This window comes from Diospyros lotus, chromosome 10 (assembly GCF_014633365.1).
Source record: "Diospyros lotus cultivar Yz01 chromosome 10, ASM1463336v1, whole genome shotgun sequence".
NCBI classification, from domain to species: Eukaryota; Viridiplantae; Streptophyta; class Magnoliopsida; order Ericales; family Ebenaceae; genus Diospyros; species Diospyros lotus.
Window position 1 is genome coordinate 11,608,761 of NC_068347.1, and position 14,794 is coordinate 11,623,554.

General features: G+C 37.4%; 1 protein-coding gene across 1 annotated transcript; it reads left to right on the plus strand.

Moving 5' to 3' along the window:
• Nucleotides 1-1,679: 1,679 nt before the first annotated feature.
• On the plus strand, nt 1,680-9,191 carry LOC127810793 (NADH kinase-like). The gene is made up of 5 exons (XM_052350344.1): nt 1,680-2,178; nt 7,645-7,890; nt 8,000-8,080; nt 8,500-8,651; nt 8,727-9,191. Exons 1-5 carry the CDS (start codon nt 2,089-2,091, stop codon nt 9,088-9,090), a joined length of 933 nt encoding a protein of 310 aa, XP_052206304.1. The 5' UTR covers nt 1,680-2,088; the 3' UTR covers nt 9,091-9,191.
• The last annotated feature ends 5,603 nt before the right edge of the window (nt 9,192-14,794 follow it).

Below are 14,794 nucleotides of genomic sequence, written 5' to 3' on the forward strand. Positions count from 1 at the left end.
TGGAAGGGATTACAGGGAGAATACTTGCCTTATGATTGATCGGATCAAACTGAGAATCAAAACGAGAGTCTTGAAAATCTGAAAACTAACTATCATGATCCTGTAATGGAAGGGATTATAGGGAGAATACTTGCCTTATGATTGATCGGATCAAACGCTTCTGATGAGAATCAAAAACTATTGCAACTTGAGCTCTCTGATGTTGCTTCTTGGCTTCTGTTCTCCACGGGGTGAAGAACATAAGCACCTTATTGCTATATATATAAATGAAAGACAACCCTAAAGCCATCTCAATATCCTACTATAACTTGGAGACTCTCAAACTTCTTCTCACGAATGGATTCTCTCAATCCCTGAATATCACAAAATAACTCTTAATTAAATAATTAATTTCTAAAGACAGATTTCTTAAATGACCATCATGTCCTTGCTTTAATTTCTCAAATAATTAAATGCCATTAAATGCTATAATTCTCCTTTAAAAATCTCTAAATTGCCACATGAAATATTTAATTGACAAAAATGCTTTTAAATAATTCTTAATAAATTCTAGACTCTCTAACGGGTCATTACAGCTAGTCTTCCTATACAGGTATCAATTGTTTCTACTATAGAATCATTTCTATCATCATTTTCATATCAGTTGTTTCTCTTGCGCTAAATCCAGAGAAATTATCAATTTCGTGTACCCTCCTCGGTGGGATTCTTGGATGGACGTGACCTCCCTTTATAGTTGTATTTTCAATAATTTTAAGATATTTTTCCTTCTGGAACTATTCTTTGTTAGTTGGGAGTCTGCGACTAGGTTCATTTATCTCCCAAGGGGGAATTGTCTCAGGAAAGTCTCTCGTGGGTGTGCCGGTTAAGAAAGAGTCTCCCAATGTTCATTTGACTATTGCAAGTGAATCATTCGTGGGCACAAAAGAGTCTCGCAATGTTCTTTTGAATGTGGTACCTCTGAGATGAGTGTTTCCTCCTTTATCCCTTGGAGAGCTATGGGGGATAAGACGAAGTTCTTCAAAGTTTAAGGAAAAGAGGCTTAAGGTATGATAGTTTGCAATAGTCCAGGCATCTCCCAGAAAGCTTGTAGGCTCTCCTTGTGTTGTCTATGTAAGGCCTCATAATTAGTGAGAGGCACAGTTGAAGGTGTCACCTTGGAGGTCCCTAGGAGAATAGTTGTGAGGGTCTCCCGTAGCCTTTGAGAGGGCCCGAGACACTGTCCTAGGAGACCAGTTGTGAAGGTCTCCTAGGGTCTCAATTGATTCATGAGGGATTGGTCTTCAAGTCCCTCCTGACTCTATCGACTACTGATATTCCTTGTTTGAGACATTATTTATTTGTTTTGACTTTTTGATCTCTTCTCATAGACAATGCTAATTGTTATTGTCTAGATGTAACACCAATTTAATAATTATTGGAGAGTACTAGTTTTGAGCTTCTAGTTTCTAAGAGACTTATAAAACAAAAAATAATTAGGGGCACGGGGTGTCTCCTATACAGGCCTTCCGATGCTTAAATTAGTCTCATGGAGTAAAAATGCAAGAATAGTAGATGTGTAGATTGAATAGAGTTCTAATCATATCTCAACCATTAGATTACTTGTTATTTATAGAAGGTGAAATTGATAGATGGAGGAGTACCCACATCTCTTAGGGTCATCTTTTTTGGATTTTCAAGTGAAGACATCAGTTGTAAACTTGACACATTCTCGTTGTTTCATGACTTGGATAGTCCTTTGAAAACCATGTCTAAGGGACTTGAGGGGGCTCCCGAAAGAGTTTCTTGATCTTGAAAAAGGCTTTCTGGACAATGTGACCCAAGAGAAGCTCCCAAAAAGGTCTCCCGATGGTTTTGGGAGAGACTTTTAAGAAAGGTTCACCTGATAGACACTTAGAAGGTCTCCTGAAGACTTCTTCCTTTGGGCTTACTCATTTGAGCTTGAACTTATTTTCTTAGATAAACACTTTTAACATTTTCCCCCATTTCTCAAATAAAAGAAAGCCAAGAAAAAGAACTGCGAGTGATATGCGAAGGATTTGAACCGAATAAACCTAAAAAGACGCAGCAACATACGGGGGGAGAGAGAGAATGACGAGGAAACGACTGCTATTGCTGTTAAAGCCTTTCGACGTGTTCCCAAAAGCCAAAGCTGGTCTATCCCGCGTAACCAATCCCAAGGTACCCAATTTCAAACCCATGAAATTTGAGAAACTCATAGCTTCCTTAGACACATCACTTGTAACGGCGATGAAATTTCGGATTCTGGCTCTTACCCAATTTCTATTACCGTAATTTTATTGCTTCAAATGTAATTATGGAGTTCTATAGTGATTGCCCTAGTGAGCGCATGTATGTGCGGATTACCTGTTTGATAAAATGCCACAGTGGTAGCTTAAGCTTCCAGTGCGGGCGGTCATGATATTGTCAAACTTCATGTGTTTTTCTTTATCTTGATTAAGATTGCTTAATGCTTCCTTAGCTGCTTTTAGGCAGATTATTCTTTGATTTTTTTGTGCTTCGATCTATATAGCCTGTACCATCTTGTGATCTTTGGCTATTTGTCATTTGTTATCCTTCGTCCCACAGTTCATTTCTTAGCAAGGCATTCATTTCAGGAACTGAGATGTGATTATAGGACCTTTGTTGCTCTTGTGTGGTGTACAGCTTTCACAATATAATGGAACAGATATGTAACCTCTTATAAAAAATATATAACCTAAATAAACAATTTAACTCAACGTAGTAAAATGATAAAGTGACAATACTTCAAATCCATATAAGACATTAAATCAAACCGGACTTACCTGGTTGCACAGCGGAGATAGGATCAAACGGTTGAGTTATTGGTGTAAACAAAAGCACAGTGAATTTTGTTTGTATCCACGGCCCAAGAGTCACACACGTAGAGTTTTGGTTTGTTCTATTTCTTGAGAGTTTTTCTCTTCTCTGAAATCGGTATCCGAGAGACTTTCAGTTGAAGAAAATAATCTGCCTAAGAGGGTTCAACTACTATTGGCAGTTTCTTCTGCAACCGCTGTGTGCGGTTGTAGATCAAGATTTGGGTTTTTGAATCTAGATCTGATACTAGATCCGAACCCATTATGGACGGATCTACCCGAGTACACAACCTGGATTTCCTTCACAAGTAAACAACATCCAAAATTTCTACAAAAAAAAAAAATGCATAACATAAGCATAAAACTTCCTCCTATTTGAAAGAATACATACACATAAACAACATTTAAAATTTTATATATATTTTTATTATTTATTTTTTTAATTTAATTGACTTCCAAAAGCAGTCTTGTCCAGTACGACACCTCAATACACCAGAATGTTACCAGCTCATTTCCATTCTATTTTCTCACCAGAATGATACGTACGAGTCGGTACCATTGCGGTATGAATCTAACAACTACTCTGCATTCAAATGTTAAAAGTATAGGAAAATAGCGTTTTCAATCTAGAAAATTGTAACATATTTTCAGAAAAGGAAGTCAGAGATTTCTCTTTTCTATAACTTGTGTTAAACAATGGCAGAGACATGGTGGAGGCACTGGGGGAACGTCTCCTCACTGTGATCCTAGAAATTTCAATATAATGTATAGGATCACAAGCTCCATCAGCCATCACTGCCCAAATTGTAGGCACATGCCCCAATAGAGGGGTAAATGTGTTATTGCAAAAATATAAAAAAATTACTTAAAAAGGAAACACATCCACAGTTTAGCGGGAATATAGCAATTAGCACCTCACCACATTGGAAATAGCATTACTGTCATAATCTCCCATCTTCAAACAGATTTTTTCTTCATTCTCCACAGTCCACACATATTTCTTCTTCAATCTTCGCAAATTTTTTCTTACCATGAGCAATAGAGAAGCCGCAAGGTAAGTAAAGTAAGAACTCTTGATGCTCTTCTTTCTTTCAAATATGAATTGAGTTTTGGAATAAAATATTTGAGTTTTAGGATAATAATAGAGATAAACTGTGATAGAGAGAACCAAAGAGGAGATGATTGTCTCTGCGATTACTAACTTATGCATTCTCAGTTGCTTTATTTCTGGTTTTCTAGCTGTCGTTGGTGGTTGCGTTGTTCAGTGAGAGTACCTTCTGCTTTAGATTTGTTGTATTTTTTGTATGTTTAGTGGATTGGATGTTCTGGTTAGGTGCTGGGACTGTGGAGGCCTTTTAGATTGGTTTCTATCTTGGGTGTATTTTATCCTGAATTGATTATTATTCTTGGGGGTTCTATTTACTTAATAAAAAACTATCCACTTAGCTTCAGGGAAAAAAAAAAAAATTGAGGAGGAAGAAAAAGTGGGTGGAGATGGCGGAGAACACACGACCACAGAGAGTGAATATAAAATAACTCTTTTTTGTCTTTTTTTCTTCCTCTTGCTGCAAACTGGTTGCATAAAGACTTGAAAATATAAACTAGACATAAAATTAACCATTAAGTTGTAAAAGTAGTGAAATCCATAGCATAGTTATTATAAATTACTAATGCCATGAACTAGATTTAAAAATAGGAACAATAAAATCTCGACATGAAAAAACATGAGAAAGATTTTTTCACAGTTTTTCTTGTTTTAGTTTTTGGGCTAATGGGTATATTTAGTTCATATGCCATTAAATGATATTTATTTTTAGGGTAAATTACATTCGGCACCCATGAGGTCTGATAAAAAGAAGTAAGCACTTTGAGATTTGAGAAATGATAGAGACATTCCCTAACTTTACAACTTTAACTACACATTCTCTGCTATCGTTTCTTGACATATGTTAAAAATTTTAATACGAAGAAAATACCCTCACATTTTCTCTTCTCTTCCCTTCCCTCTCTTTTCCTCATACCAAAAACTCGCTGGGATTTGGTTGTCTATTGGTCTCTCTCTCTCTCTTCAACTCGACGATGGCTAAAGAAGGAGAAAAAGATCAACAAACTACCAAATTCTAGCCAGCTCACTAGATAGATAAGGAGGATTTTTTTTTTTTGGGGGGGGGGGGGGGGATTGAAAATGTGGCTGTGTTTTTGATATATTAACAATTTAACAATGGTAAGGGGGAAAGTGTGCTAAAGTTATTGTTATGGGAATAAAATAATTTGTGTATTATACCAAGTGTACAATACAAGAGTATATATATACATACAAGTATTTAAAGTTAATTACACTAATATCCCTTATTTATCTTATTTAACACTCCTCCTCAAGCTGGAGCATATATATTGAGCATGTCTAGTTTGGTATAAATATAATTCACACGAGAACCTCTAAGCAATTTGATAAGTGAATCGGCCAATTGATCGTTGGAACCCACATATGTTGTAACTATATCCCTAGAGAGCACATTTTCTCTAACAAAATGGGAATCAATTTCAATATGCTTGGTTCTCTCGTGAAACACAGAATTAGAAGCAATATGCATTGCAGCTTGGTTATCACAAACCAATTGCATAGACTTAACCTGTATAACTTCTAACTGCTCAATTAATTGTTTCAACCACACTAGCTCACATGTTGTTACGGCCATTGCCCTATATTCAACTTCTGCACTGGATCTAGCGACAACAGTTTGCTTCTGACTTTTCCAATAGACTAAGTTTCTACCCACAAATACACAATATCCAAATGTGGATCGCCTGTCACTAGGTGATCCTACCCAATCAGTATCTGTATATCCCACAATCTGACTGTGCCCATAATTTTGATACAATACACCCCGACCAGGAGCATCTGAATTGGTGTGTCCGAAAAATGAGGAATGGTTATAGGTGTGGATATGGTGAAACAGCTTGTGGATGAAGAGAGTGTTGGAGATGAAGACATAATGCGGAAAGAACAACATATCTGGAGCAGGTCGGGTAAGAACAAATCTGGAACAACAGTGGCTGGATTTAGGCAGGAGTGGCCTGAGACGATTCAGAGCTGGGGTTGACCGGATTTGGACCTGCGAGGCGACGGCGACTGGAGATCAAAGATATTGCCGCGAGAGCTGGGGGCGGTCGGCTGAAAGAAGAAGAGGCCGCGAGATCTAGGTCGTGCACTGCAGATCTAGGCGCGATCTGGGTTGTGTGATCTGTGCGATGGGGGATCTGGGCAGGGCGAGGCCGTGCGAGTTGGGCGATGGCGGATCTGGGCAGCGCGATTTGGGTGCGCGAGATTTTGCCACGTGATCTGAGAAACAGTCGTGTGATCGGCGGCGGAGGCAGCGACGTCGGTTGGCGACGGCAACAGCGTCGGTCTGCGGCTGGGTCTAGGGTTTGTGGCTCTAATACCATGTTTTGGGAATAAAATAATTTGTGTATTATACCAAGTGTATAATGCAAGAGTATATATATACATACAAGTATTTAAAGTTAATTACCCTAATACCCCTTACTTATCTTATTTAACTAAAGTTAAAGGACATTCCTGTCATTTCTCAAATATCAGGGATGTGACTGCAATTTACCCTTATTTTATGTGAAGTGAAGTTCTAAAATTTATGAATTTCATGAATGATCATTTTAAATTTTAAATTCTGCCTCCACTATGTAAAATTTCTAGATCTACCCCTGGTGTTAGAGAAGGAGATTGATAGGATTTTAGCACTAATAAGCTAGTGCTCAGCTTGGTTTAGCTGAGAAATGGATGAATCAAGAAGAAACAGAACCTGCAGAGCACAGAGATTACTGAGAAGAAGCAACTGAATTTTCTTATTTTCCATTCCTCTGAATTCTCTTCTTTTTATACAACACAATTCAACAGATTCTGTCTTAACCAACTAACTACTGGACTGGCTACTGTTACAACAAACTAACTTCTAACTATCAGTTGTAACTACATTTACATGTCAGCATTCCAACTCAGCTAATAATCCAGCTCTTGCTCCAGCTCATCTATGCATTTGCGTGCCAATTCTTCATCTCAGCTCAAGAATCTGCAGGGATTTATTTCTTCCTCACTGGTAATTTCCTGAGGAGGATTTTCAGATTGCTCTTCCGCTTGAAGCTCTTGAGGCTGCTGTTGCTTCCAGTAATTTGGCCCAAATTCTGTTCAGAGATGGCGATGATTTAGGAAAATTTTTGTGGAGAACCACATTTTCCAAATCTTTGAATTGCTAAGGAAAATTTGGAAAACTTATTTTAGGAGTTGTCTAAGTTTAGTTCAATTTTAGAGAACCATGTTTCCCGAATCTCCATTTTCTATTTAGAAAATTTGTATATTTGGGTGACTATTCTAATTTTCCATTTCTATGGAGTAATTTTCTGGAAAACTAGGGTTGTTTTGCCATCAGTTTGACTCCCTTTAGTTCTTTGCTTCTGGCCCCAACTTTCTCTAATTAGCTTCTTTCATGATTCACTCTTTAATACCATTGTCAGTTCAGTGTTGGGGAGAGGCAGGGCTTGTCTTAGTCTGGGGATTTCAAGCTTTTCTGCTTCTGAGATTTTTCGGTCATGAAAATTGTTGTTTGATTCCTCAATCTGTAAGTGGAATTAGTGGATGAATACTTGCGTCCACTTTTTTGTTCGGGCTACCTCGCCCTACCTTCTCATAACTTCCACGAGGAATTTTATATCTGCTCATCAACCTTCTGAAATCCAGTCATTTCAGTCAATCTTGTTTTTTATCCTTGTAACATAGTTTTTGTTGTCACAGGTATTGAGTTACCTGGATAACAGGCGCAAGGTTCACAAGGATGCCATAAACTTCTGTCAGGATATCTTGCAAAAAAAGAATGTCAATTGGCAACCCATTTTGCGAAGCCATCTATCACAGGCAATCCGCGATGTGGATCTGGTGGTTACTGTGGGTGGTGATGGCACACTTTTGCAGGCAAGCCATTTTCTGGATGACTCAGTTCCTGTTCTAGGAGTGAATTCAGACCCCACTCAAGCTGAAGAGGTTAGCTTATCCAGCATTTTCAGTTCATAAATGTCAGCTACTACATTGGTCAAATTATCTGGATACAGACGCCCAAATTGGAGACCCTTTTGTTTAATCCTTGTTCTAGGTGGAAGAATTCGGTCCGGAATTTGATGCTACAAGAAGCATTGGCTATCTTTGCGCTGCAACTGTCGGGAACTTTGAACAAGTATGACTACTTATATTAGATTGCTTTAACAAAGAAAACGTAAAAGTCATTGATGCCATACCTGAAAACACTGATGCTATTTAAAGCAGCCATTGGTAAAGTTTTTGTATTTAGTTCTTTTATATGTTTGTGTTCATGTTTATATATATATATATTTCCTTCTCGGAATTGTTTCTTGCAGGTATGATACCTGAATGAGTTGCGACCTTTATTGCATCTCTAAACTAGTTTCAACTTCATCTGTTTCTATTAAAGAAGACATTACTTAGATCATTGAATTGTCTCGATATAAGTGCTCTAGCAATTGGGGCCAACCTTCCTTAGTTAATTGTCTCCATCCTGCTGTTCAATATGCTTATTTAGTGACATTTTTCTTTACAAAAGCAAACTTTTCATTCAATTGAACACAAGCATTTCAGATGGTAGACAACATCCTTGAGGGTAAGACAGATCCATCGAAGTTATCAAGGATGTCAATTTGTGTGAACTCAAAGCTGCTGCCAAAATACGCTCTTAATGATGTTCTAATTGTGCATCCTTCTCCTGCAACAGTTTCTCGGTTCTCATTCAGGTAAGAGATTCCTATCAGAACAGTAGCACTGGCACACATTCTTAAATTTCATACTTAGAATCTTATATGTGGCAGGATTAAAAGAGATGGCCACCCAGGCGGGCATTTGGTGAACTGTCGTTCTAGTGGTCTAAGAGTCTCAACGGCTGCTGGATCGACTGCTGCAACGCTATCAGCCGGTGGGACTCCAATGCCTATTTTGTCGAAGGATCTCCAGTACATGGTCCGCGAGCCCATTCTGCACGGCGCAGTCAACTCTAGCCCGTTGCATGGACTGGTACAACCTCATGAAGGTTTGGAGATTTCATGGTTCTGCAAAGAGGGGTTGCTTTTTACAGACGGCTCCCATGTTTTCCATTCTATCCAACATGGAGATACCATAGAACTATCTTCCAATGCCCCAATTTTGAAAGTTTTCTTGCCTAACCACTTGTCGTAGATACATACAGATGCAGAACAGTTGTCACAGTGAAAAAATTGTACAATGCTCTACAGATCTTTCCAATATAAGAACGACTTACTGTGGAGTTGAGATTGTTACTCCCACTCTCTCTTGTATGCAGGATTGTTTTGTTGAAAGAAACTAAACCACCAAGAATGATGGTTAGCAATTGGCCTAATTTTGACTCAAAATATGAGGTTGTCAGTTTAAATTGTTCGGATGGTCTCATGTCTTGCAGTCCACCGTTTTAAGTGGTGGAGGCACTTATAATGCTTCAATTGATGGTCAATGACAAGGTATTAAGAGTGCTTCTTTTTCTTTTCTCTTTTTTCTTTTTTTTTGGGTTGAAGGGTATTAAGAATGGTTAGGATGCTCCGCAAGTCATATCATTATTAAATGAACTCTATCTAATAAGATGATATCTTGTCTATTTATATTTTTTTTACTTAAATAAAGTATTTTTTAAATATCCCAGTTGTGAATGAGTCTTGATATGGTGGTCTTGATTTATTCATATTTGTTTTTAATCAAAAAAAAAAAAAAGAAAAATTCTTAAATAACAAAAACTACGTCAAAAAGAGTAGCTTACAATCTTTTATAAAGTTTTTATTTATATTTACTAATTTGATGGGGATCCAAACTTGCTACAATCATTTCATTTTGTATCATGTATAATTTAATCGAATTACTGTTAATTAATATATAATTATATCAACCATGGAATGTAGATATGTGTATTTTGAAATAGATTTTTAATTAAATATTAAACGTGATAATTTGATTAATCATACTAAATATAATCTTAAGATACGAGTTACATATTATTATACCATATAAGAAATTTGCATTGAAACTTTTAATTAATTTTGTGTGGGTATATATATATATATTATTTAATTCTTTAAAATTATATAAATTTGGATTGATATATATTTTGTAAAATTAATTAATTATCAATTTATAGGGAAAATTAAAAAATCTAAGTGAGGAAAATAAATCTACAATTTTTGCTAGACTTTGCCATGGATGGGGCAAACCAACAAAGAGCCTTTGAGGGATCTTTTTCTATTGCACAAAATCCCAACACTATAATGGGTTTTCCTTCTTTGGAATGACCATTTTGCCCTTGCCTGAGGTGTTTGTTTTTCTCTCCTCCTTCCTCCACATGACAACTACATTGATGAGTTATTTTTCATCCCAATTTGTCATGCTAGTAACTAATGATAAAGTGTAATGGAAGCAAATGGTGCTCTAGAATTAAAACTAAATAGAAAAATTGAATGCCCCTGAGGTTTGGACTAAATACATAAACTACTTCTAAAATATGAGAGATTATAATAACTATCCATATTGGGAAAACCTTATTGCAATTTTTCTTAATGTATTGCTATTAAAATTTTCTAAACACCCAAAAGACCCTCTTTAGCAATAGCCTCTTCAACTATAGTATTTTTTCTTTAACAACATTGATAATGCAGAGGTACTAAACTTTTCTTACGACAATGACTGGTCATAAATAGTAAAACTTTCTCTAATGATCATAGAAACACAATCGTAGGCTTCTGATTTCCCTTAAACTAAGAGATGTAGATCTCATTCCATAATAGTTAACAAGTCCTCTAGAATCTAGATGATAATAGTTTGGATCTCTTTTGTTCTTTTCTCTTCTTGTGAACCTGTGGTGTTGTTGCAGAGATACAACAATGAAAATTTATTTGTCTGAGAACCTTAGCAAATAGTCAATAGGGCACTAGTGAGAAAGAAGAGGTTGGAAACCACCAGAGGAGATCGACAGCTAGGGACTCAACTCGCTATCCAGAGAAGCTTATGAGCGAAACATTGGAGGAGCGGGAGGAATAGGCCCCAGAGAGAGGTAGAGGAGCCCCAGATGGATCTCCAAAGAGTGCTTGTAAAGTCCTTGGGCGAGTCTTCTGCAGGGTTTGCAAGACAAAAGACAATTAAGGGGCATGCAAGGATTTCTCTCGCACGGGCCCTCTATGCCTAAGTTAATTAGTACAAGTCATGAAGAAGTAAAGATATAATATGATGTAGCATGTACGAGTGTATCATGTAGACAAGATCCACGAGTGCACTATGAAGAGGTGCACGGGTGAGCGGTATGAGTGTATCGTGTAGATGGACTCTTTACATAAGTGATACATAGAGAGAGAGAGAGAGAGAGAGAGAGAAAGAGAGAGATTGTGCAACCAGGATGGCTTGCCTGAAGCCGAGGAGCCGATAGATATTCATGTAGGTTAATTGTGATTGGGACACGTGGTTGGCACATGACACGCGGGTGCTGGGAGTGTAAGACTCTTCCTGTAAAGATCTAGAAAAATAACAATAATAGTATTAATAATTTAATTCTAAAAAAATAAAATAAATAAAAACAATAATAATAAATAAATAAATAAAATAATTTATATAAAAAAAGGAAGAAAGAAAATATAAAAAGAAAATGGGAGACGCGCGAGTAGCCCCCCCAGAAAATCGGTTCTCTTTCTTTCTTTCTCTCTCTCTCTCTCTCTCTCTCTCTCTCTCTTTCTTTCTCTCTCGCTTACTTTCGAATTTCTATTGATTTTGCACGATCCGGACGTTCGATCTTCGATCCGACTTCATTTTCCCCATTTAAGAGCCCCCGATCTACAAGAAGGTAAGCGTTTTGGTTTTATCTTGATGGTTTTTCTTGTTGTTTCGAGGGTGTGTGTATTGGGGCGCGATGTGGGTTTTGGCCGGTTGTTTAAGGTCAAATCTATGGAGATCTAACCATTGGATTTTGTTGGTTTTGGGATATGTTGGTCAGATTACTTGAGGGTGTCAGATGGCAGTCTCCGATCGCTGAAAATAGTTGGCCACATTGGCCGGCGATGACTGGCAGTGAGCTTTGTTTTTGGCCAAAAACTAAACCCTAAATATATGAAAATCTAGCTGTCCGATCTTTGTTATTTTTGGATATGTTTGTGGCCTAGGTGCTGCGCACCTAGTGGTAGCCTCCGATCGTTGGAAAAATGGTCGGCGATCGGTGGTCAGCGATAGCCAAATTTCGTCTCTATGTTGGCCAAAAATTAAAATCTAGATCTGCTAAGATCAAACCGTCTGATGGCCCTCATTTTGAGATATGTTGATGTTCGTGGCGAGGGCTTCGATTCGGTATGCTGGTCAGCCATGTTTCGCCAGTCGGCGGCCACAGAATGTCGGGAAGAAGAAAATAAAAGAAAAGAAAAAGGAAAGAAAAAAAAAGAAAAAGAAAAAGAAAAAAAAAAAGAGGGCTTTTCGGGTTGGGCAGGTCGAGTAGGGTTTTGGCCTAGGATGGCGGGGCCCGATTGGGTTATAAAATGGCCCAATGCATTAGGTATGGTTTGACCCAGTGTGGTAGCCCTTGGGCTGGTCTACTTGACTTGTTTTCCCTTTTTGTCGCTTGTCCGTAGACCTAGGATGACTTGGTTAGATTAGTCCTACTTAGGATATCGACGTCAGTCTAATTTGGATTCTTCTTAGATCTCTTGGAATTGATGCCGTGACTGGCGAGTCACTTTGTTGATTGGAGTTCTAAGAACGAAGCCCTATTAGATGACTCGAGACCGAGCAAGACTAACCCCGAGTGCATTTTAGGCTAGCCTATGATGATGACTTGGGTTTATCCCGAATCTTGATTTCTGATGGATTCATTTTATTCTAAGGCTAGTACATTGCAAATCATTTTTTTTAAGTCATTTATTAAATCACTAATTAATTAATTATTATGTTTTAAAAAATTTGCTAATTGAGTTATAAATATAAATATATATGTATTTTGAAAAAGATAAATTTTAAAAAATATTATCTATATTAAAAGAAACCTAATTTATGGGTGAATATATAAATATTATTCTTATGGCAGCCTATAAGTGGGTGTGTAGTTCCACTATACACTTACGCTGTAACACCCCCTCTCCTAGAACTGCCCGAGAAGAGGTGCTACTGGGGAAAATAAAATAAACTGGCTGATAAACTGAAATCTGATACCATGACTAAACATCTCAATCAACTGGAATAAAAAACTCTGACTAAGGGACAATCCCTCAGTTGAAATGTAAAATAAATCTAAACTGACAAAACACTATAAAACTCAACAGACTCCCAGACATCTTTTATCTTGAGCGGCTCCACGTACACACACTACTGAACACTGCTCCTAGACCTCACATCTGATACTCCCCTGTTAGAACCTGGAGGGGTGAAGAGTACAAGGTGAGCTACAAAAGCTCAGCAAGTAATAAGCTGGAAAGAATACTGAAGCTGAATTGAAGAATATCAATACTGATAAATAGCTGACTGAACTTATACTGGATAATCACTGTCTGATTGCATTCATAAAAATGTAATGCACATAAACTGTAAACTAAATGCAGGTATGCAACTTTGGCTCATAGGCTCACATAATCTGATAATACATACCTGTCTGAACTGAAACCTGCATACATAAAAACTGTAAGCACATACTGTGGGCAAAGCCCCTAGCCCTCTGGTTGCCACCAGGCGAGCAACTCATAAACTGAGTTGAAACTGAAACTGATGGGATCCCCGCGGACAAGCCGCCTGGCGCGCATAATGCAATGCAATGCTCACATAAATGCTAGCACACGATATGTAGTGCTCCATATAAAGTCATGCTCAATGCTCATACCAAAATGTATGCACATAATCTCACAAAATAATGCTGATCATGTTATAATAATACTGAATATGATATGATCTTCATCTATATATTATAATACAAAGATTCAATGAACTATGATTTAGGGTATGGGTATGATTAACTTGTCATGTTCTGGCTTATGAATTCAATGTTGGAAGGTATTGAATGCATTAATTGAATTAAACTTGAATTAGGACTCACTGGAAGCTAAATTGGATTTCTGGAACAGTCATCCGGATATCAGGAAGGATATCCAGATATGATGAAAGACATCCGAATATGAAGAAGGCTCATCCGGATACACTGACATTCAAAGCAGAAGCTATTCGAATATGTTGGGAAGTATTCGGATATGAACTAGGACATCCGGATATGATTCTGGTCATTCGGATATCTCATTGATGCATTCGGATATAACTGGGGACTATTCGAATGAAAAATTCAACTTTTGAGGAAGGCATCTGGATATCAGGCGAGACATCCCGATATTATCTTGACCTTTTCGGATGTATAAACAAACCATCCGGATATCATACTCGAAGAACTTTAGATACATTCGGATACGATACAAGGTATCCGGATATTAGAACTTAGAGTAATAGAACTTGCAATCCAAAATGGATAAGGATTAATAGAACTTGTAATCCAAAATGGATGAGGATTAATGGAACTTGCAATCCAAAATTGATGAGGATTAATGGAACTTGCAATCCGAAATGGATAAGAATTAATGGAACTTGCAATCCAAAATGGATAAGGATTAATAAAACTTGCAATCCAAAATGGATAAAGATTAATAGAACTGGCAATCCAAAATGGATAGGGAGTAATAGAACTTACTCATAACTTCACTGTTATACACACACACACACATATATATATACGCCTCTGCTTACTGATATAAATCTGAAAACTACAACGAAGAACTGGAATAATCTGAAATCAAAACTGATATGAACCTGTAATGGAAGGGATTACAAGAAGAATACTTGCCTGATAGAACTCTCTGATCGAACCCTGGAG